Raw genomic sequence first — 24,300 nt, 5'->3', positions numbered from 1 at the left:
GTTTACCTCCATCATCACTCAGTACACATCAGCACCAATCAACCAACACATGCTTTCCTTTGTACGTCTCAATACATTAATATTATTTAATTGATGAAATTAAATGAACGTTTGTATGGAAATTTTAAAAAACTTCTCTCAACTGAGTTTCCCACTCCAGTCAGCAGTTGGCGATGTGCGTCTTTCAGGAGGATGCTACTACCGGTGTGACGTGTAATCTAGTGGACGGGACGTTTCTACAACAATAACAACTGTTAGCCAGCCAGCCATCTCGGTAGCTTGTTAGCCAACATAGCGGAAACATTGGAGCTCTTTCGAAGCTTTCAGCGTATATATATGTTTTAAAGACATTTATGTCGTCTAGCTGTTACCCCGTTTAATTTCATATTGACGTTGTTAGACATCTAGCTAGCTGGTTAACTTAGCAATAACACTAAGCTAGTTGCTGATGCTAGTGAGGTAGCAAGCTAACACCCCATGACAGGAGGTCACGAAGCTAACTCTTCTCCTGCTAATGAAGAGGAGGTCTGCTGGACGGAGAAAGAAACTCGAGAAAGAAGTGGAGGCTGTTACAGTAATTAAAAACAAGTAGAGGGTGAGGATGTTACAGTAAAAGAGGAAGACGTTATAGTGAAATAAGAGAAATACGCTTTCAGCGTGAAAGAGGAGAAAGATGTTGACTACCGTGAAAGAGGAGGAGGAGAAGGAAGAGAAAGAGGAGGATGTCGTTTTTGGAATGAAGGAGGGGGAGATGACTGTCACAGTGAAAGAGGAGGAAGACGTTTTTGGAGTGAAGGAGGAAGAGGAGGAGATTACTGTCACATTAGAGGAAGACGAAGAAGAGAAGACTGGAGATCTGATTAACACCAGTAAATACAGTGAGTACTATCTTATAAAACAGGGACATTGATCTGATTAACACCAGTAAATACAGTGAGTACTATCTTATAAAACAGGGACATTGATCTGATTAACACCAGTAAATACAGTGAGTACTATCTTAATTAAACAGGGACATTGATCTGATTAACACCAGTAAATACAGTGAGTACTATCTTATAAAACAGGGACATTGATCTGATTAACACCAGTAAATACAGTGAGTAATCTCTTAAATACAGTGAGTACTCTCTCAAACTGCAGTTGTTTTACTAGTGTGTGGTTTTAAAGGGACATTCTACACTTGGAAATGTAGGAATTGAAAAAGCTAAAAAGAGTTGGTCAACAGCTTAATTTTATTTTTCACAACATTTTAAAAACTTTACAGAATACCTCTCTGTAGTGCTTTGCTCAGTCTCTATACTTGACATCACATGACAGCAAAGTAAATATATATATTTTAAACATGATTAAATATCAATGGTGCTATTATTTGTGCCTTCGTTTGTTGTTGTTGTTGTATTGGTATTAGGTCCATAGTTGTTCAGTTGTAAGTTCGACAGACTGATCTGACTGAAATATCTATGATATCGTGCATTACAGCCAACTCTGATTTCAAATGATGAAGAGGACAGACAAGGAAGGATCATTTTGATCTGGAATGTTCTAAAATAAAACAATAAGGCAGGAAAACAGGTTGTAATTGATATTGACGGTAGAACAGGTTGTAATTGATATTGATGGTAGAACAGGTTGATATTGATGGTAGAACAGGTTGATATTGATATTGATGGTAGAACAGGTTGATATTGATGGTAGAACAGGTTGTAATTGATATTGATGGTAGAACAGGTTGATATTGATGGTAGAACAGGTTGTAATTGATATTGATGGTAGAACAGGTTGTAATTGATATTGATGGTAGAACAGGTTGATATTGATGGTAGAACAGGTTGATATTGATGGTAGAACAGGTTGATATTGATGGTAGAACAGGTTGTAATTGATATTGATGGTAGAACAGGTTGATATTGACGGTAGAACAGGTTGATATTGATATTGATGGTAGAACAGGTTGTAATTGATATTGATGGTAGAACAGGTTGTAATTGATATTGATGGTAGAACAGGTTGATATTGATGGTAGAACAGGTTGATATTGATATTGATGGTAGAACAGGTTGTAATTGATATTGATGGTAGAACAGGTTGATATTGATGGTAGAACAGGTTGATATTGATGGTAGAACAGGTTGATATTGATGGTAGAACAGGTTGATATTGATATTGATGGTAGAACAGGTTGTAATTGATATTGATGGTAGAACAGGTTGTAATTGATATTGATGGTAGAACAGGTTGATATTGATGGTAGAACAGGTTGATATTGATGGTAGAACAGGTTGATATTGACGGTAGAACAGGTTGTAATTGATATTGATGGTAGAACAGGTTGTAATTGATATTGATGGTAGAACAGGTTGATATTGATGGTAGAACAGGTTGATATTGATGGTAGAACAGGTTGATATTGATATTGATGGTAGAACAGGTTGTAATTGATATTGATGGTAGAACAGGTTGATATTGATGGTAGAACAGGTTGATATTGATGGTAGAACAGGTTGATATTGATATTGATGGTAGAACAGGTTGTAATTGATATTGATGGTAGAACAGGTTGATATTGATGGTAGAACAGGTTGATATTGATATTGATGGTAGAACAGGTTGTAATTGATATTGATGGTAGAACAGGTTGTAATTGATATTGATGGTAGAACAGGTTGTAATTGATATTGATGGTAGAACAGGTTGATATTGATGGTAGAACAGGTTGATATTGATATTGATGGTAGAACAGGTTGATATTGATGGTAGAACAGGTTGATATTGATGGTAGAACAGGTTGATATTGATGGTAGAACAGGTTGTAATTGATATTGATGGTAGAACAGGTTGATATTGATGGTAGAACAGGTTGTAATTGATATTGATGGTAGAACAGGTTGATATTGATGGTAGAACAGGTTGTAATTGATATTGATGGTAGAACAGGTTGATATTGATATTGATGGTAGAACAGGTTGATATTGATATTGATGGTAGAACAGGTTGTAATTGATATTGATGGTAGAACAGGTTGATATTGATGGTAGAACAGGTTGATATTGATGGTAGAACAGGTTGTAATTGATATTGATGGTAGAACAGGTTGTAATTGATATTGATGGTAGAACAGGTTGTAATTGATATTGATGGTAGAACAGGTTGTAATTGATATTGATGGTAGAACAGGTTGTAATTGATATTGATGGTAGAACAGGTTGATATTGATATTGATGGTAGAACAGGTTGTAATTGATATTGATGGTAGAACAGGTTGTAATTGATATTGATGGTAGAACAGGTTGATATTGATATTGATGGTAGAACAGGTTGATATTGATGGTAGAACAGGTTGATATTGATGGTAGAACAGGTTGATATTGATGGTAGAACAGGTTGTAATTGATATTGATGGTAGAACAGGTTGATATTGATGGTAGAACAGGTTGATATTGATGGTAGAACAGGTTGATATTGATGGTAGAACAGGTTGATATTGATATTGATGGTAGAACAGGTTGATATTGATATTGATGGTAGAACAGGTTGATATTGATGGTAGAACAGGTTGATATTGATGGTAGAACAGGTTGTAATTGATATTGATGGTAGAACAGGTTGATATTGATGGTAGAACAGGTTGATATTGATGGTAGAACAGGTTGATATTGATATTGATGGTAGAACAGGTTGATATTGATGGTAGAACAGGTTGATATTGATATTGATGGTAGAACAGGTTGATATTGATATTGATGGTAGAACAGGTTGATATTGATGGTAGAACAGGTTGATATTGATGGTAGAACAGGTTGATATTGATGGTAGAACAGGTTGATATTGATGGTAGAACAGGTTGATATTGATGGTAGAACAGGTTGATATTGATATTGATGGTAGAACAGGTTGTAATTGATATTGATGGTAGAACAGGTTGATATTGATGGTAGAACAGGTTGTAATTGATATTGATGGTAGAACAGGTTGATATTGATGGTAGAACAGGTTGATATTGATGGTAGAACAGGTTGTAATTGATATTGATGGTAGAACAGGTTGATATTGATGGTAGAACAGGTTGATATTGATATTGATGGTAGAACAGGTTGATATTGATGGTAGAACAGGTTGATATTGATGGTAGAACAGGTTGATATTGATGGTAGAACAGGTTGTAATTGATATTGATGGTAGAACAGGTTGTAATTGATATTGATGGTAGAACAGGTTGATATTGATGGTAGAACAGGTTGATATTGATGGTAGAACAGGTTGATATTGATGGTAGAACAGGTTGTAATTGATATTGATGGTAGAACAGGTTGTAATTGATATTGATGGTAGAACAGGTTGTAATTGATATTGATGGTAGAACAGGTTGATATTGATATTGATGGTAGAACAGGTTGTAATTGATATTGATGGTAAAACAGGTTGATATTGATATTGATGGTAGAACAGGTTGATATTGATGGTAGAACAGGTTGATATTGATGGTAGAACAGGTTGATATTGATGGTAGAACAGGTTGATATTGATGGTAGAACAGGTTGATATTGATGGTAGAACAGGTTGATATTGATATTGATGGTAGAACAGGTTGATATTGATGGTAGAACAGGTTGATATTGATGGTAGAACAGGTTGTAATTGATATTGATGGTAGAACAGGTTGATATTGATGGTAGAACAGGTTGATATTGATGGTAGAACAGGTTGATATTGATGGTAGAACAGGTTGTAATTGATATTGATGGTAGAACAGGTTGATATTGATGGTAGAACAGGTTGATATTGATGGTAGAACAGGTTGTAATTGATATTGATGGTAGAACAGGTTGTAATTGATATTGATGGTAGAACAGGTTGATATTGATGGTAGAACAGGTTGATATTGATATTGATGGTAGAACAGGTTGATATTGATGGTAGAACAGGTTGTAATTGATATTGATGGTAGAACAGGTTGTAATTGATATTGATGGTAGAACAGGTTGATATTGATGGTAGAACAGGTTGTAATTGATATTGATGGTAGAACAGGTTGTAATTGATATTGATGGTAGAACAGGTTGATATTGATATTGATGGTAGAACAGGTTGATATTGATATTGATGGTAGAACAGGTTGATATTGATGGTAGAACAGGTTGATATTGATGGTAGAACAGGTTGATATTGATATTGATGGTAGAACAGGTTGATATTGATGGTAGAACAGGTTGATATTGATATTGATGGTAGAACAGGTTGATATTGATGGTAGAACAGGTTGATATTGATGGTAGAACAGGTTGATATTGATGGTAGAACAGGTTGATATTGATGGTAGAACAGGTTGATATTGATGGTAGAACAGGTTGATATTGATGGTAGAACAGGTTGATATTGATATTGATGGTAGAACAGGTTGATATTGATGGTAGAACAGGTTGTAATTGATATTGATGGTAGAACAGGTTGATATTGATGGTAGAACAGGTTGATATTGATGGTAGAACAGGTTGTAATTGATATTGATGGTAGAACAGGTTGATATTGATGGTAGAACAGGTTGATATTGATGGTAGAACAGGTTGATATTGATGGTAGAACAGGTTGATATTGATGGTAGAACAGGTTGTAATTGATATTGATGGTAGAACAGGTTGATATTGATGGTAGAACAGGTTGATATTGATGGTAGAACAGGTTGATATTGATGGTAGAACAGGTTGTAATTGATATTGATGGTAGAACAGGTTGTAATTGATATTGATGGTAGAACAGGTTGATATTGATGGTAGAACAGGTTGATATTGATGGTAGAACAGGTTGATATTGATGGTAGAACAGGTTGATATTGATGGTAGAACAGGTTGTAATTGATATTGATGGTAGAACAGGTTGATATTGATGGTAGAACAGGTTGTAATTGATATTGATGGTAGAACAGGTTGATATTGATGGTAGAACAGGTTGATATTGATGGTAGAACAGGTTGATATTGATGGTAGAACAGGTTGATATTGATGGTAGAACAGGTTGATATTGATGGTAGAACAGGTTGATATTGATGGTAGAACAGGTTGTAATTGATATTGATGGTAGAACAGGTTGATATTGATGGTAGAACAGGTTGTAATTGATATTGATGGTAGAACAGGTTGTAATTGATATTGATGGTAGAACAGGTTGTAATTGATATTGATGGTAGAACAGGTTGATATTGATATTGATGGTAGAACAGGTTGATATTGATATTGATGGTAGAACAGGTTGATATTGATGGTAGAACAGGTTGATATTGATGGTAGAACAGGTTGTAATTGATATTGATGGTAGAACAGGTTGATATTGATGGTAGAACAGGTTGATATTGATGGTAGAACAGGTTGATATTGATATTGATGGTAGAACAGGTTGATATTGATGGTAGAACAGGTTGTAATTGATATTGATGGTAGAACAGGTTGATATTGATGGTAGAACAGGTTGATATTGATATTGATGGTAGAACAGGTTGTAATTGATATTGATGGTAGAACAGGTTGTAATTGATATTGATGGTAGAACAGGTTGATATTGATGGTAGAACAGGTTGATATTGATGGTAGAACAGGTTGTAATTGATATTGATGGTAGAACAGGTTGTAATTGATGGTAGAACAGGTTGATATTGATGGTAGAACAGGTTGTAATTGATATTGATGGTAGAACAGGTTGATATTGATGGTAGAACAGGTTGATATTGATGGTAGAACAGGTTGTAATTGATATTGATGGTAGAACAGGTTGTAATTGATATTGATGGTAGAACAGGTTGTAATTGATATTGATGGTAGAACAGGTTGTAATTGATATTGATGGTAGAACAGGTTGTAATTGATATTGATGGTAGAACAGGTTGATATTGATGGTAGAACAGGTTGATATTGATGGTAGAACAGGTTGATATTGATGGTAGAACAGGTTGATATTGATGGTAGAACAGGTTGATATTGATGGTAGAACAGGTTGATATTGATGGTAGAACAGGTTGATATTGATATTGATGGTAGAACAGGTTGTAATTGATATTGATGGTAGAACAGGTTGATATTGATATTGATGGTAGAACAGGTTGATATTGATGGTAGAACAGGTTGATATTGATGGTAGAACAGGTTGATATTGATGGTAGAACAGGTTGATATTGATGGTAGAACAGGTTGTAATTGATATTGATGGTAGAACAGGTTGTAATTGATATTGATGGTAGAACAGGTTGATATTGATGGTAGAACAGGTTGATATTGATGGTAGAACAGGTTGATATTGATGGTAGAACAGGTTGATATTGATGGTAGAACAGGTTGATATTGATGGTAGAACAGGTTGTAATTGATATTGATGGTAGAACAGGTTGTAATTGATATTGATGGTAGAACAGGTTGATATTGATGGTAGAACAGGTTGATATTGATGGTAGAACAGGTTGATATTGATATTGATGGTAGAACAGGTTGATATTGATGGTAGAACAGGTTGAATGATATGATGGTAGAACAGGTTGATATTGATATTGATGGTAGAACAGGTTGATATTGATATTGATGGTAGAACAGGTTGATATTGATAGTAGAACAGGTTGATATTGATGGTAGAACAGGTTGATATTGATGGTAGAACAGGTTGATATTGATATTGACGGTAGAACAGGTTGATATTGATGGTAGAACAGGTTGATATTGATGGTAGAACAGGTTGTAATTGATATTGATGGTAGAACAGGTTGTAATTGATATTGATGGTAGAACAGGTTGATATTGATGGTAGAACAGGTTGATATTGATGGTAGAACAGGTTGATATTGATATTGATGGTAGAACAGGTTGATATTGATGGTAGAACAGGTTGATATTGATGGTAGAACAGGTTGATATTGATGGTAGAACAGGTTGTAATTGATATTGATGGTAGAACAGGTTGATATTGATGGTAGAACAGGTTGATATTGATATTGATGGTAGAACAGGTTGATATTGATGGTAGAACAGGTTGATATTGATGGTAGAACAGGTTGATATTGATATTGATGGTAGAACAGGTTGATATTGATGGTAGAACAGGTTGATATTGATATTGATGGTAGAACAGGTTGATATTGATGGTAGAACAGGTTGTAATTGATATTGATGGTAGAACAGGTTGATATTGATATTGATGGTAGAACAGGTTGATATTGATGGTAGAACAGGTTGATATTGATATTGATGGTAGAACAGGTTGATATTGATATTGATGGTAGAACAGGTTGATATTGATATTGATGGTAGAACAGGTTGATATTGATGGTAGAACAGGTTGATATTGATATTGATGGTAGAACAGGTTGATATTGATATTGATGGTAGAACAGGTTGATATTGATATTGATGGTAGAACAGGTTGATATTGATGGTAGAACAGGTTGATATTGATATTGATGGTAGAACAGGTTGATATTGATATTGATGGTAGAACAGGTTGATATTGATATTGATGGTAGAACAGGTTGATATTGATATTGATGGTAGAACAGGTTGATATTGATATTGATGGTAGAACAGGTTGATATTGATGGTAGAACAGGTTGATATTGATATTGATGGTAGAACAGGTTGATATTGATATTGATGGTAGAACAGGTTGATATTGATGGTAGAACAGGTTGTAATTGATATTGATGGTAGAACAGGTTGATATTGATGGTAGAACAGGTTGATATTGATATTGATGGTAGAACAGGTTGATATTGATGGTAGAACAGGTTGTAATTGATATTGATGGTAGAACAGGTTGATATTGATATTGATGGTAGAACAGGTTGATATTGATGGTAGAACAGGTTGATATTGATATTGATGGTAGAACAGGTTGATATTGATGGTAGAACAGGTTGATATTGATGGTAGAACAGGTTGATATTGATGGTAGAACAGGTTGATATTGATATTGATGGTAGAACAGGTTGTAATTGATGTTGATGGTAGAACAGGTTGATATTGACGGTAGAACAGGTTGTAATTGATATTGATGGTAGAACAGGTTGTAATTGATATTGATGGTAGAACAGGTTGTAATTGATATTGATGGTAGAACAGGTTGTAATTGATATTGATGGTAGAACAGGTTGATATTGATGGTAGAACAGGTTGATATTGATGGTAGAACAGGTTGTAATTGATATTGATGGTAGAACAGGTTGATATTGATATTGATGGTAGAACAGGTTGATATTGATGGTAGAACAGGTTGATATTGATGGTAGAACAGGTTGATATTGATGGTAGAACAGGTTGATATTGATATTGATGGTAGAACAGGTTGATATTGATATTGATGGTAGAACAGGTTGTAATTGATATTGATGGTAGAACAGGTTGATATTGATGGTAGAACAGGTTGATATTGATGGTAGAACAGGTTGATATTGATGGTAGAACAGGTTGATATTGATGGTAGAACAGGTTGATATTGATGGTAGAACAGGTTGATATTGATGGTAGAACAGGTTGATATTGATGGTAGAACAGGTTGATATTGATGGTAGAACAGGTTGATATTGATATTGATGGTAGAACAGGTTGATATTGATGGTAGAACAGGTTGATATTGATGGTAGAACAGGTTGATATTGATGGTAGAACAGGTTGATATTGATGGTAGAACAGGTTGATATTGATATTGATGGTAGAACAGGTTGATATTGATATTGATGGTAGAACAGGTTGATATTGATGGTAGAACAGGTTGATATTGATGGTAGAACAGGTTGATATTGATATTGATGGTAGAACAGGTTGTAATTGATATTGATGGTAGAACAGGTTGATATTGATGGTAGAACAGGTTGATATTGATATTGATGGTAGAACAGGTTGATATTGATATTGATGGTAGAACAGGTTGATATTGATATTGATGGTAGAACAGGTTGATATTGATGGTAGAACAGGTTGATATTGATGGTAGAACAGGTTGATATTGATGGTAGAACAGGTTGATATTGATGGTAGAACAGGTTGATATTGATATTGATGGTAGAACAGGTTGATATTGATGGTAGAACAGGTTGATATTGATGGTAGAACAGGTTGTAATTGATATTGATGGTAGAACAGGTTGATATTGATGGTAGAACAGGTTGATATTGATGGTAGAACAGGTTGATATTGATGGTAGAACAGGTTGTAATTGATATTGATGGTAGAACAGGTTGATATTGATGGTAGAACAGGTTGATATTGATGGTAGAACAGGTTGTAATTGATATTGATGGTAGAACAGGTTGATATTGATATTGATGGTAGAACAGGTTGTAATTGATATTGATGGTAGAACAGGTTGTAATTGATATTGATGGTAGAACAGGTTGTAATTGATATTGATGGTAGAACAGGTTGATATTGATGGTAGAACAGGTTGATATTGATGGTAGAACAGGTTGATATTGATGGTAGAACAGGTTGATATTGATGGTAGAACAGGTTGATATTGATGGTAGAACAGGTTGATATTGATGGTAGAACAGGTTGATATTGATATTGATGGTAGAACAGGTTGATATTGATGGTAGAACAGGTTGATATTGATATTGATGGTAGAACAGGTTGATATTGATGGTAGAACAGGTTGATATTGATATTGATGGTAGAACAGGTTGATATTGATGGTAGAACAGGTTGATATTGATGGTAGAACAGGTTGATATTGATGGTAGAACAGGTTGATATTGATGGTAGAACAGGTTGTAATTGATATTGATGGTAGAACAGGTTGTAATTGATATTGATGGTAGAACAGGTTGTAATTGATATTGATGGTAGAACAGGTTGATATTGATGGTAGAACAGGTTGATATTGATGGTAGAACAGGTTGATATTGATGGTAGAACAGGTTGATATTGATATTGATGGTAGAACAGGTTGATATTGATATTGATGGTAGAACAGGTTGATATTGATGGTAGAACAGGTTGATATTGATGGTAGAACAGGTTGTAATTGATATTGATGGTAGAACAGGTTGATATTGATATTGATGGTAGAACAGGTTGATATTGATGGTAGAACAGGTTGATATTGATGGTAGAACAGGTTGTAATTGATGGTAGAACAGGTTGATATTGATGGTAGAACAGGTTGATATTGATGGTAGAACAGGTTGTAATTGATATTGATGGTAGAACAGGTTGTAATTGATATTGATGGTAGAACAGGTTGATATTGATGGTAGAACAGGTTGATATTGATATTGATGGTAGAACAGGTTGTAATTGATATTGATGGTAAAACAGGTTGATATTGATGGTAGAACAGGTTGATATTGATGGTAGAACAGGTTGATATTGATGGTAGAACAGGTTGTAATTGATATTGATGGTAAAACAGGTTGATATTGATATTGATGGTAGAACAGGTTGTAATTGATATTGATGGTAGAACAGGTTGTAATTGATATTGATGGTAGAACAGGTTGATATTGATGGTAGAACAGGTTGATATTGATGGTAGAACAGGTTGATATTGATATTGATGGTAGAACAGGTTGATATTGATATTGATGGTAGAACAGGTTGATATTGATGGTAGAACAGGTTGATATTGATGGTAGAACAGGTTGATATTGATGGTAGAACAGGTTGATATTGATGGTAGAACAGGTTGATATTGATATTGATGGTAGAACAGGTTGTAATTGATATTGATGGTAGAACAGGTTGATATTGATGGTAGAACAGGTTGATATTGATGGTAGAACAGGTTGATATTGATATTGATGGTAGAACAGGTTGATATTGATATTGATGGTAGAACAGGTTGATATTGATGGTAGAACAGGTTGATATTGATATTGATGGTAGAACAGGTTGATATTGATATTGATGGTAGAACAGGTTGATATTGATATTGATGGTAGAACAGGTTGATATTGATGGTAGAACAGGTTGATATTGATGGTAGAACAGGTTGATATTGATGGTAGAACAGGTTGATATTGATGGTAGAACAGGTTGATATTGATGGTAGAACAGGTTGATATTGATATTGATGGTAGAACAGGTTGATATTGATGGTAGAACAGGTTGATATTGATATTGATGGTAGAACAGGTTGTAATTGATATTGATGGTAGAACAGGTTGATATTGATGGTAGAACAGGTTGATATTGATGGTAGAACAGGTTGATATTGATGGTAGAACAGGTTGTAATTGATATTGATGGTAGAACAGGTTGATATTGATGGTAGAACAGGTTGTAATTGATATTGATGGTAGAACAGGTTGTAATTGATATTGATGGTAGAACAGGTTGATATTGATGGTAGAACAGGTTGATATTGATATTGATGGTAGAACAGGTTGATATTGATATTGATGGTAGAACAGGTTGATATTGATGGTAGAACAGGTTGATATTGATGGTAGAACAGGTTGATATTGATATTGATGGTAGAACAGGTTGATATTGATGGTAGAACAGGTTGATATTGATATTGATGGTAGAACAGGTTGATATTGATGGTAGAACAGGTTGATATTGATATTGATGGTAGAACAGGTTGATATTGATGGTAGAACAGGTTGTAATTGATATTGACGGTAGAACAGGTTGTAATTGATATTGATGGTAGAACAGGTTGTAATTGATATTGATGGTAGAACAGGTTGATATTGATATTGATGGTAGAACAGGTTGATATTGATGGTAGAACAGGTTGATATTGATGGTAGAACAGGTTGATATTGATGGTAGAACAGGTTGATATTGATGGTAGAACAGGTTGATATTGATGGTAGAACAGGTTGATATTGATGGTAGAACAGGTTGATATTGATGGTAGAACAGGTTGATATTGATGGTAGAACAGGTTGATATTGATGGTAGAACAGGTTGATATTGATATTGATGGTAGAACAGGTTGATATTGATATTGATGGTAGAACAGGTTGTAATTGATATTGATGGTAGAACAGGTTGATATTGATGGTAGAACAGGTTGATATTGATATTGATGGTAGAACAGGTTGATATTGATGGTAGAACAGGTTGTAATTGATATTGATGGTAGAACAGGTTGATATTGATGGTAGAACAGGTTGATATTGATGGTAGAACAGGTTGATATTGATATTGATGGTAGAACAGGTTGATATTGATGGTAGAACAGGTTGTAATTGATGGTAGAACAGGTTGATATTGATGGTAGAACAGGTTGATATTGATGGTAGAACAGGTTGATATTGATGGTAGAACAGGTTGATATTGATATTGATGGTAGAACAGGTTGATATTGATGGTAGAACAGGTTGATATTGATGGTAGAACAGGTTGTAATTGATATTGATGGTAGAACAGGTTGATATTGATGGTAGAACAGGTTGATATTGATATTGATGGTAGAACAGGTTGATATTGATGGTAGAACAGGTTGATATTGATGGTAGAACAGGTTGTAATTGATATTGATGGTAGAACAGGTTGATATTGATATTGATGGTAGAACAGGTTGTAATTGATATTGATGGTAGAACAGGTTGTAATTGATATTGATGGTAGAACAGGTTGATATTGATGGTAGAACAGGTTGATATTGATGGTAGAACAGGTTGATATTGATGGTAGAACAGGTTGATATTGATATTGATGGTAGAACAGGTTGATATTGATATTGATGGTAGAACAGGTTGATATTGATGGTAGAACAGGTTGTAATTGATATTGATGGTAGAACAGGTTGATATTGATGGTAGAACAGGTTGATATTGATGGTAGAACAGGTTGATATTGATATTGATGGTAGAACAGGTTGATATTGATATTGATGGTAGAACAGGTTGATATTGATGGTAGAACAGGTTGATATTGATATTGACGGTAGAACAGGTTGATATTGATATTGACGGTAGAACAGGTTGTAATTGATATTGACGGTAGAACAGGTTGTAATTGATATTGACGGTAGAACAGGTTGTAATTGATATTGATGGTAGAACAGGTTGATATTGATGGTAGAACAGGTTGATATTGATGGTAGAACAGGTTGATATTGATGGTAGAACAGGTTGATATTGATGGTAGAACAGGTTGATATTGATGGTAGAACAGGTTGTAATTGATATTGATGGTAGAACAGGTTGATATTGATATTGATGGTAGAACAGGTTGATATTGATATTGATGGTAGAACAGGTTGATATTGATGGTAGAACAGGTTGATATTGATGGTAGAACAGGTTGATATTGATATTGATGGTAGAACAGGTTGATATTGATGGTAGAACAGGTTGATATTGATGGTAGAACAGGTTGATATTGATATTGATGGTAGAACAGGTTGATATTGATGGTAGAACAGGTTGATATTGATGGTAGAACAGGTTGATATTGATGGTAGAACAGGTTGATATTGATGGTAGAACAGGTTGATATTGATGGTAGAACAGGTTGATATTGATGGTAGAACAGGTTGATATTGATGGTAGAACAGGTTGATATTGATGGTAGAACAGGTTGATATTGATGGTAGAACAGGTTGTAATTGATATTGATGGTAGAACAGGTTGATATTGATGGTAGAACAGGTTGATATTGATGGTAGAACAGGTTGATATTGATGGTAGAACAGGTTGATATTGATGGTAGAACAGGTTGTAATTGATATTGATGGTAGAACAGGTTGATATTGATGGTAGAACAGGTTGATATTGATGGTAGAACAGGTTGATATTGATATTGATGGTAGAACAGGTTGTAATTGATATTGATGGTAGAACAGGTTGATATTGATGGTAGAACAGGTTGATATTGATGGTAGAACAGGTTGTAATTGATATTGATGGTAGAACAGGTTGATATTGATGGTAGAACAGGTTGATATTGATGGTAGAACAGGTTGATATTGATGGTAGAACAGGTTGATATTGATGGTAGAACAGGTTGATATTGATATTGATGGTAGAACAGGTTGTAATTGATATTGATGGTAGAACAGGTTGATATTGATGGTAGAACAGGTTGATATTGATGGTAGAACAGGTTGTAATTGATATTGATGGTAGAACAGGTTGATATTGATGGTAGAACAGGTTGTAATTGATATTGATGGTAGAACAGGTTGATATTGATGGTAGAACAGGTTGATATTGATGGTAGAACAGGTTGATATTGATGGTAGAACAGGTTGATATTGATGGTAGAACAGGTTGTAATTGATATTGATGGTAGAACAGGTTGATATTGATGGTAGAACAGGTTGATATTGATGGTAGAACAGGTTGATATTGATGGTAGAACAGGTTGTAATTGATATTGATGGTAGAACAGGTTGATATTGATGGTAGAACAGGTTGATATTGATATTGATGGTAGAACAGGTTGATATTGATATTGATGGTAGAACAGGTTGATATTGATGGTAGAACAGGTTGATATTGATGGTAGAACAGGTTGATATTGATGGTAGAACAGGTTGATATTGATGGTAGAACAGGTTGATATTGATGGTAGAACAGGTTGATATTGATATTGATGGTAGAACAGGTTGATATTGATGGTAGAACAGGTTGATATTGATGGTAGAACAGGTTGATATTGATGGTAGAACAGGTTGATATTGATGGTAGAACAGGTTGTAATTGATATTGATGGTAGAACAGGTTGTAATTGATGGTAGAACAGGTTGATATTGATATTGATGGTAGAACAGGTTGTAATTGATATTGATGGTAGAACAGGTTGTAATTGATATTGATATTGATGGTAGAACAGGTTGATATTGATATTGATGGTAGAACAGGTTGATATTGATGGTAGAACAGGTTGATATTGATGGTAGAACAGGTTGATATTGATATTGATGGTAGAACAGGTTGTAATTGATATTGATGGTAGAACAGGTTGTAATTGATATTGATGGTAGAACAGGTTGATATTGATATTGATGGTAGAACAGGTTGATATTGATGGTAGAACAGGTTGATATTGATATTGATGGTAGAACAGGTTGATATTGATATTGATGGTAGAACAGGTTGATATTGATGGTAGAACAGGTTGATATTGATGGTAGAACAGGTTGATATTGATGGTAGAACAGGTTGATATTGATGGTAGAACAGGTTGATATTGATGGTAGAACAGGTTGATATTGATGGTAGAACAGGTTGATATTGATGGTAGAACAGGTTGATATTGATATTGATGGTAGAACAGGTTGATATTGATATTGATGGTAGAACAGGTTGATATTGATGGTAGAACAGGTTGATATTGATGGTAGAACAGGTTGATATTGATATTGATGGTAGAACAGGTTGATATTGATGGTAGAACAGGTTGATATTGATGGTAGAACAGGTTGATATTGATGGTAGAACAGGTTGATATTGATGGTAGAACAGGTTGATATTGATGGTAGAACAGGTTGATATTGATGGTAGAACAGGTTGATATTGACGGTAGAACAGGTTGATATTGATGGTAGAACAGGTTGATATTGATGGTAGAACAGGTTGATATTGATGGTAGAACAGGTTGATATTGATATTGATGGTAGAACAGGTTGATATTGATGGTAGAACAGGTTGATATTGATGGTAGAACAGGTTGATATTGATGGTAGAACAGGTTGTAATTGATGGTAGAACAGGTTGATATTGATATTGATGGTAGAACAGGTTGATATTGATGGTAGAACAGGTTGTAATTGATGGTAGAACAGGTTGTAATTGATATTGATGGTAGAACAGGTTGATATTGATGGTAGAACAGGTTGATATTGATATTGATGGTAGAACAGGTTGTAATTGATATTGATGGTAGAACAGGTTGATATTGATATTGATGGTAGAACAGGTTGATATTGATGGTAGAACAGGTTGATATTGATGGTAGAACAGGTTGATATTGATATTGATGGTAGAACAGGTTGATATTGATATTGATGGTAGAACAGGTTGATATTGATGGTAGAACAGGTTGATATTGATGGTAGAACAGGTTGATATTGATGGTAGAACAGGTTGATATTGATGGTAGAACAGGTTGTAATTGATATTGACGGTAGAACAGGTTGATATTGATGGTAGAACAGGTTGATATTGATGGTAGAACAGGTTGATATTGATGGTAGAACAGGTTGATATTGATGGTAGAACAGGTTGTAATTGATATTGATGGTAGAACAGGTTGATATTGATGGTAGAACAGGTTGTAATTGATATTGATGGTAGAACAGGTTGATATTGATATTGATGGTAGAACAGGTTGATATTGATGGTAGAACAGGTTGATATTGATGGTAGAACAGGTTGATATTGATGGTAGAACAGGTTGATATTGATGGTAGAACAGGTTGATATTGATGGTAGAACAGGTTGATATTGATATTGATGGTAGAACAGGTTGATATTGATGGTAGAACAGGTTGATATTGATGGTAGAACAGGTTGATATTGATGGTAGAACAGGTTGATATTGATGGTAGAACAGGTTGTAATTGATATTGATGGTAGAACAGGTTGATATTGATGGTAGAACAGGTTGTAATTGATATTGATGGTAGAACAGGTTGTAATTGATATTGATGGTAAAACAGGTTGTAATTGATATTTGTCACGATCGACTTGGGGAGAAGTGAACCAACGCACAGCGTTGTGAGCGTACTACTACCACTAGGCCTACTACCACTAGGCCTACTACCACTAGGCCTACTACCACTACTACGACATGCTTATTTAATATAAGAATTCGCCAACAAAACAATAAACATCAAACGAAACGTGACGCCAACGTAGTGCTCACAGGCAACTACACATGGACAACTACCCACACAGACAGGTGGGAAAAGGCAACCTAGGTATGGTAGATAGACAGCTGCCTCTGATTGAGAACCACACCCGGCCAAACACACAGAAATGGAAAACATAGAACACAAAACATAGAATGCCACCCCAACTCACGCCCTGACCAAACCAAAATAGAGACATAAAATGGATCTCTAAGGTCAGGGCGTGACAGTACCCCCCCCCCCCCCCCCAAAGGTGCGGACTGCGGCCGCAAAAACCTAAACCTATAGGGGAGGGTCTGGGTAGGCATCTATCCGCGGTGGCGGCTCTGGTGCGGGACGTGGACCCCACTCCACCTTAAGCTTGGCCCACTTAGGTGGCGCCTCTGGAGCTGGGACCCTCGACCCCGGACTGGGGACCCTCGCAGCGGGCCCCGGACAGGAGGGCGACTCTGGCAGCTCCGGACAGGAGTGCGACTCTGGCAGCTCCGGACATGTGGGCGACTCTGGCAGCTCCGGACTGAAGGGCGCCTCTGGAAGCTCCGGACTGAAGACCGTCGCTGGAGGCTCCGGACTAGAGGGCGTCGCTGGAGGCTCCGGACTAGAGGGCGTCGCTGGAGGCTCCGGACTAGAGGGCGTCGCTGGAGGCTCCGGACTGGAGGGCGTCATTGAAGGCCTCGTGCCATGGATCAACACTGGAGGATTCGTGCCATGGATCAACACTGGAGGATTCGTGCAGTGAAACATCACTGGAGGCTTTGTGCCATGGATCATCACTGGAGGCTTCTTGCCATGGATCACCACTGGAGGCTTCTTGCCATGGTTCATCACTGGAGTAGAGAGACACATAGGAGGCCTGGCTCTGGGAGCAGGCACCAGACTCACCAGGCTGGGGAGACATGCAGGAGGGTTAGTTCTTAGCACAGGCACCAGACTCACCAGGCTGGGGAGACATGCAGGAGGCCTTGTCCTTGGCCGAGGCACCGGATACACTGGGCCGTGGAGGCGCACTGGAGGTCCTCCCACAACCCGTTCTGGCTGGATGGTGACTTTGGCCATGCACGTGCGGGGCGCAGGCACAGGACGCACTGGGCTGTGCAGACGCACTGGAGACACAGTGCGCAGAGCCGGCGCAGGATATCCTGGGCCGTAGAGACGTACTGGAGGCCTGGAGAGCAGGGCTGGCACAATTCTTCCTGGCTGGATGCTCACCCTAGCCCGGCAGATGCGAGGAGCTGGAATATAGCGCACCGGGCTATGAGTGCGCACTGGGGACACCAATCATCATGAATAACTAACGGCCATTACCCAGGGATCATCATGAATAACTAACAGCCATTACCCAGGGATCATCATGAGTAACTAACAGCCGGTAATGGGATTATACAGCCGGTACAGGGATTATCATGAGTAACTAACAGCCATTACCCAGGGATCAACATGAGTTAATAACAGCCTTTACCCAGGGATTATCATGAGTAACTAACAGCCATTACCCAGGGATCATCATGAGTAACTAACGGCCATTACCCAGGGATCATTATGAATAACTAACAGCCATTACCCAGGGATCATCATGAATAACTAACAACCATTACCCGGGGATCATCATGAATAACTAACAGCCATTACCCAGGGATCATCATGAATAACTAACAGCCATTACCCAGGGATCATTATGAATAACTAACAGCCATTACCCAGGGATCATCATGAATAACTAACAGCCATTACCCAGGGATCATCATTAATAACTAACATTTACATTTACATTTAAGTCATTTAGCAGACGCTCTTATCCAGAGCGACTTACAAATTGGTGCATTCACCTTATGACATCCAGTGGAACAGCCACTTTACAATAGTGCATCTAGATCTTTTAAGGGGGGGGGGGGGCAGAAGGATTGCTTTATCCTATCCTAGGTATTCCTTGAAGAGGTGGGGTTTCAGGTGTCTCCGGAAGGTGGTGATTGACTCCGCTGTCCTGGCGTCGTGAGGGAGTTTGTTCCACCATTGGGGTGCCAGAGCAGCGAACAGTTTTGACTGGGCTGAGCGGGAACTGTACTTCCTCAGTGGTAGGGAGGCGAGCAGGCCAGAGGTGGATGAACGCAGTGCCCTTGTTTGGGTGTAGGGCCTGATCAGAGCCTGAAGGTACTGAGGTGCCGTTCCCCTCACAGCTCCGTAGGCAAGCACCATGGTCTTGTAGCGGATGCGAGCTTCAACTGGAAGCCAGTGGAGAGAGCGGAGGAGCGGGGTGACGTGAGAGAACTTGGGAAGGTTGAACACCAGACGGGCTGCGGCGTTCTGGATGAGTTGTAGGGGTTTAATGGCACAGGCAGGGAGCCCAGCCAACAGCGAGTTGCAGTAATCCAGACGGGAGATGACAAGTGCCTGGATTAGGACCTGCGCCGCTTCCTGTGTGAGGCAGGGTCGTACTCTGCGGATGTTGTAGAGCATGAACCTACAGGAACGGGCCACCGCCTTGATGTTGGTGGAGAACGACAGGGTGTTGTCCAGGATCACGCCAAGGTTCTTAGCGCTCTGGGAGGAGGACACAATGGAGTTGTCAACCGTGATGGCGAGATCATGGAACGGACAGTCCTTCCCCGGGAGGAAGAGCAGCTCCGTCTTGCCGAGGTTCAGCTTGAGGTGGTGATCCGTCATCCACACTGATATGTCTGCCAGACATGCAGAGATGCGATTCGCCACCTGGTCATCAGAAGGGGGAAAGGAGAAGATTAATTGTGTGTCGTCTGCATAGCAATGATAGGAGAGACCATGTGAGGTTATGACAGAGCCAAGTGACTTGGTGTATAGCGAGAATAGGAGAGGGCCTAGAACAGAGCCCTGGGGGACACCAGTGGTGAGAGCGCGTGGTGAGGAGACAGATTCTCGCCACGCCACCTGGTAGGAGCGACCTGTCAGGTAGGACGCAATCCAAGCGTGGGCCGCGCCGGAGATGCCCAACTCGGAGAGGGTGGAGAGGAGGATCTGATGGTTCACAGTATCGAAGGCAGCCGATAGGTCTAGAAGGATGAGAGCAGAGGAGAGAGAGTTAGCTTTAGCAGTGCGGAGCGCCTCCGTGATACAGAGAAGAGCAGTCTCAGTTGAGTGACTAGTCTTGAAACCTGACTGATTTGGATCAAGAAGGTCATTCTGAGAGAGATAGCAGGAGAGCTGGCCAAGGACGGCACGTTCAAGAGTTTTGGAGAGAAAAGAAAGAAGGGATACTGGTCTGTAGTTGTTGACATCGGAGGGATCGAGTGTAGGTTTTTTCAGAAGGGGTGCAACTCTCGCTCTCTTGAAGACGGAAGGGACGTAGCCAGCGGTCAAGGATGAGTTGATGAGCGAGGTGAGGTAAGGTAGAAGGTCTCCGGAAATGGTCTGGAGAAGAGAGGAGGGGATAGGGTCAAGCGGGCAGGTTGTTGGGCGGCCGGCCGTCACAAGACGCGAGATTTCATCTGGAGAGAGAGGGGAGAAAGAGGTCAAAGCACAGGGTTGGGCAGTGTGAGCAGAACCAGCGGTGTCGTTTGACTTCGCAAACGAGGATCGGATGTCGTCGACCTTCTTTTCAAAATGGTTGACGAAGTCGTCTGCAGAGAGGGAGGAGGGAGGGGGAGGAGGATTCAGGAGGGAGGAGAAGGTGGCAAAGAGCTTCCTAGGGTTAGAGGCAGATGCTTGGAATTTAGAGTGGTAGAAAGTGGCTTTAGCAGCAGAGACAGAAGAGGAAAATGTAGAGAGGAGGGAGTGAAAGGATGCCAGGTCCGCAGGGAGGCGAGTTTTCCTCCATTTCCGCTCGGCTGCCCGGAGCCCTGTTCTGTGAGCTCGCAATGAGTCGTCGAGCCACGGAGCGGGAGGGGAGGACCGAGCCGGCCTGGAGGATAGGGGACATAGAGAGTCAAAGGATGCAGAAAGGGAGGAGAGGAGGGTTGAGGAGGCAGAATCAGGAGATAGGTTGGAGAAGGTTTGGGCAGAGGGAAGAGATGATAGGATGGAAGAGGAGAGAGTAGCGGGGGAGAGAGAGCGGAGGTTGGGACGGCGCGATACCATCCGAGTAGGGGCAGTGTGGGAAGTGTTGGATGAGAGCGAGAGGGAAAAGGATACAAGGTAGTGGTCGGAGACTTGGAGGGGAGTTGCAATGAGGTTAGTGGAAGAACAGCATCTAGTAAAGATGAGGTCAAGCGTATTGCCTGCCTTGTGAGTAGGGGGGGAAGGTGAGAGGGTGAGGTCAAAAGAGGAGAGGAGTGGAAAGAAGGAGGCAGAGAGGAATGAGTCAAAGGTAGACATGGGGAGGTTAAAGTCACCCAGAACTGTGAGAGGTGAGCCGTCCTCAGGAAAGGAGCTTATCAAGGCATCAAGCTCATTGATGAACTCTCCAAGGGAACCTGGAGGGCGATAAATGATAAGGATGTTAAGCTTGAAAGGGCTGGTAACTGTGACAGCATGGAATTCAAAGGAGGCGATAGACAGATGGGTAAGGGGAGAAAGAGAGAATGACCACTTGGGAGAGATGAGGATCCCGGTGCCACCACCCCGCTGACCAGAAGGTCTCGGGGTGTGCGAGAACACGTGGGCAGACGAAGAGAGAGCAGTAGGAGTAGCAGTGTTATCTGTGGTGAGCCATGTTTCCGTCAGTGCCAGGAAGTCGAGGGACTGGAGGGACGCATAGGCTGAGATGAGCTCTGCCTTGTTGGCCACAGATCGGCAGTTCCAGAGGCTACCGGAGACCTGGAACTCCACGTGGGTCGTGCGGGCTGGGACCACCAGGTTAGGGTGGGCGCGGCCACGCGGTGTGAAGCGTTTGTATGGTCTGTGCAGAGAGGAGAGAACAGGGATAGACAGACACATGGTTGACAGGCTACAGAAGAGGCTACGCTAATGCAAAGGAGATTAGAATGACAAGTGGGCTACACGTCTCGAATGTTCAGAAAGTTAAGCTTACGTTGCAAAGAAATAAAAATAAAATACAAGATCTTATTGACTAAAATGATATAGTACTGCTGGCTGGTGAAGTAGCCTGGCTAGCAGTGGCTACGTTGTTGAAAGTGAAGCTGGCTAGGTAACCTCGACAATTTCACTAAATTTCTCTAAACTACACAATTATCATGGATACAAGGACAGCAAAGACAACTAGCTAACACTACGCTAATCAAGTCGTTCCGTTGTAATGTAAGTTTCTACAGTGCTGCTATTCGGTAGAAGTTGGCTAGCTAGCAGTGTTGGCTAGGTAGGAGGACGGCAGCGCGGCAGGCGAAAAATAGCTGGCTAGCTAACCGATAATTACTCAAAGCTACACAATTATCTTAGATACAAAGATAGCAAAGAAAACTATGTAGCTAGCTAACACTACACAAGTCAAGTCGTTCCGTTGTAATGTAATCGTTTCTACAGTGCTGCTAATCGGTGGCTAGCTGGCTAGCTAGCAGGGTTGACTACGTTACGTTACGTTACGTTAGGGCGAGAATACCTGGCTAGCGAACCTCAGCGAACCTTGATAACTACACAATTATCACCGATACAAAGACGGCTATGTAGCCAGCTAAGTAGCTAGCTAAGATCGAACAAATACAAATCAAAGATAGCAAAGACAACTGTGTAGTCAGCCAACACTACACTGATCAAGTCGTTCCGTTGTAATGCACTCGTTTCTACAATGCTGCTATTCGGTGGCAAGCTGGCTAGCTAGCAGTGTTGGCTACGTTGCGTTACGTTAGGGCGAAAATAGCTGGCTGGCGAACCTCAATAACTACACAATTATGTTTGATGCAAAGACGGCTATGTAGCTAGCTAAGATCAAACAAATCAAACCGTTGTACTGTAATGAAAATGAAAATCAGACCGTTGTACTATAATGAAATGTAATGAAAAGTTATACTACTATTCGGTAGACGGTGGACGTTTGCTAGCTGCTGGGCAGATAGCAGTGTGGACTACGATAGACGACGGAATACGATAATTACGCAATTATCTTTTATACACAGACGGCTAAGTAGCTAGCTAAGAAGAAATTGCTAAGGTTAGACAAATTAAACCGTTGTACTATAATGAAATGTAATGAAATGTAATGAAAAGTTATACTACCTGCAGAGCGAATGCAAATGCGACCGCTCGCTCCAAACCGGATGTTCTAACTAACAGCCATTACCCAGGGATCATCATGAATAACTAACAGCCATTACCCAGGGATCATCATGAGTAACTAACGGCCATTACCCAGGGATCATTATGAGTAACTAACAGCCATTACCTTAGGGATCATTGTGAGTAACTAACAACCATTACCCGGGGATCATCATGAATAACTAACAGCCATTACCCAGGGATCATCATGAATAACTAACAGCCATTACCCAGGGATCATCATGAATAACTAACACCCATTACCCAGGGATCATCATGAATAACTAACAGCCATTACCCAGGGATCATCATGAGTAACTAACGGCCATTACCCAGGGATCATTATGAATAACTAACAGCCATTACCCAGAGATCATCATGAATAACTAACAGCCATTA

At 39.2% G+C, this 24,300-nt stretch overlaps 1 protein-coding gene across 1 annotated transcript in view; it reads left to right on the top strand.

Annotated features, from left to right (window-relative positions):
* The first annotated feature begins 207 nt into the window (after positions 1-207).
* LOC129839832 (gastrula zinc finger protein XlCGF57.1-like) overlaps positions 208-24,300 on the top strand; it is a 31,105-nt gene continuing 7,012 nt past the window's right edge. Inside the window, exon 1 of the mRNA XM_055907501.1 lies at positions 208-878. Within this exon, the coding sequence (XP_055763476.1) occupies positions 674-878 (205 nt within the window). The 5' untranslated portion in view covers positions 208-673. The remainder of the gene's footprint in view (positions 879-24,300) is intronic.

This window comes from Salvelinus fontinalis, chromosome 40, assembly GCF_029448725.1.
Source record: "Salvelinus fontinalis isolate EN_2023a chromosome 40, ASM2944872v1, whole genome shotgun sequence".
Classification (NCBI taxonomy): domain Eukaryota; kingdom Metazoa; phylum Chordata; class Actinopteri; order Salmoniformes; family Salmonidae; genus Salvelinus; species Salvelinus fontinalis.
Note: the sequence above shows the minus strand (reverse complement) of the source record. Positions and strands in the feature narration are given on the sequence as shown.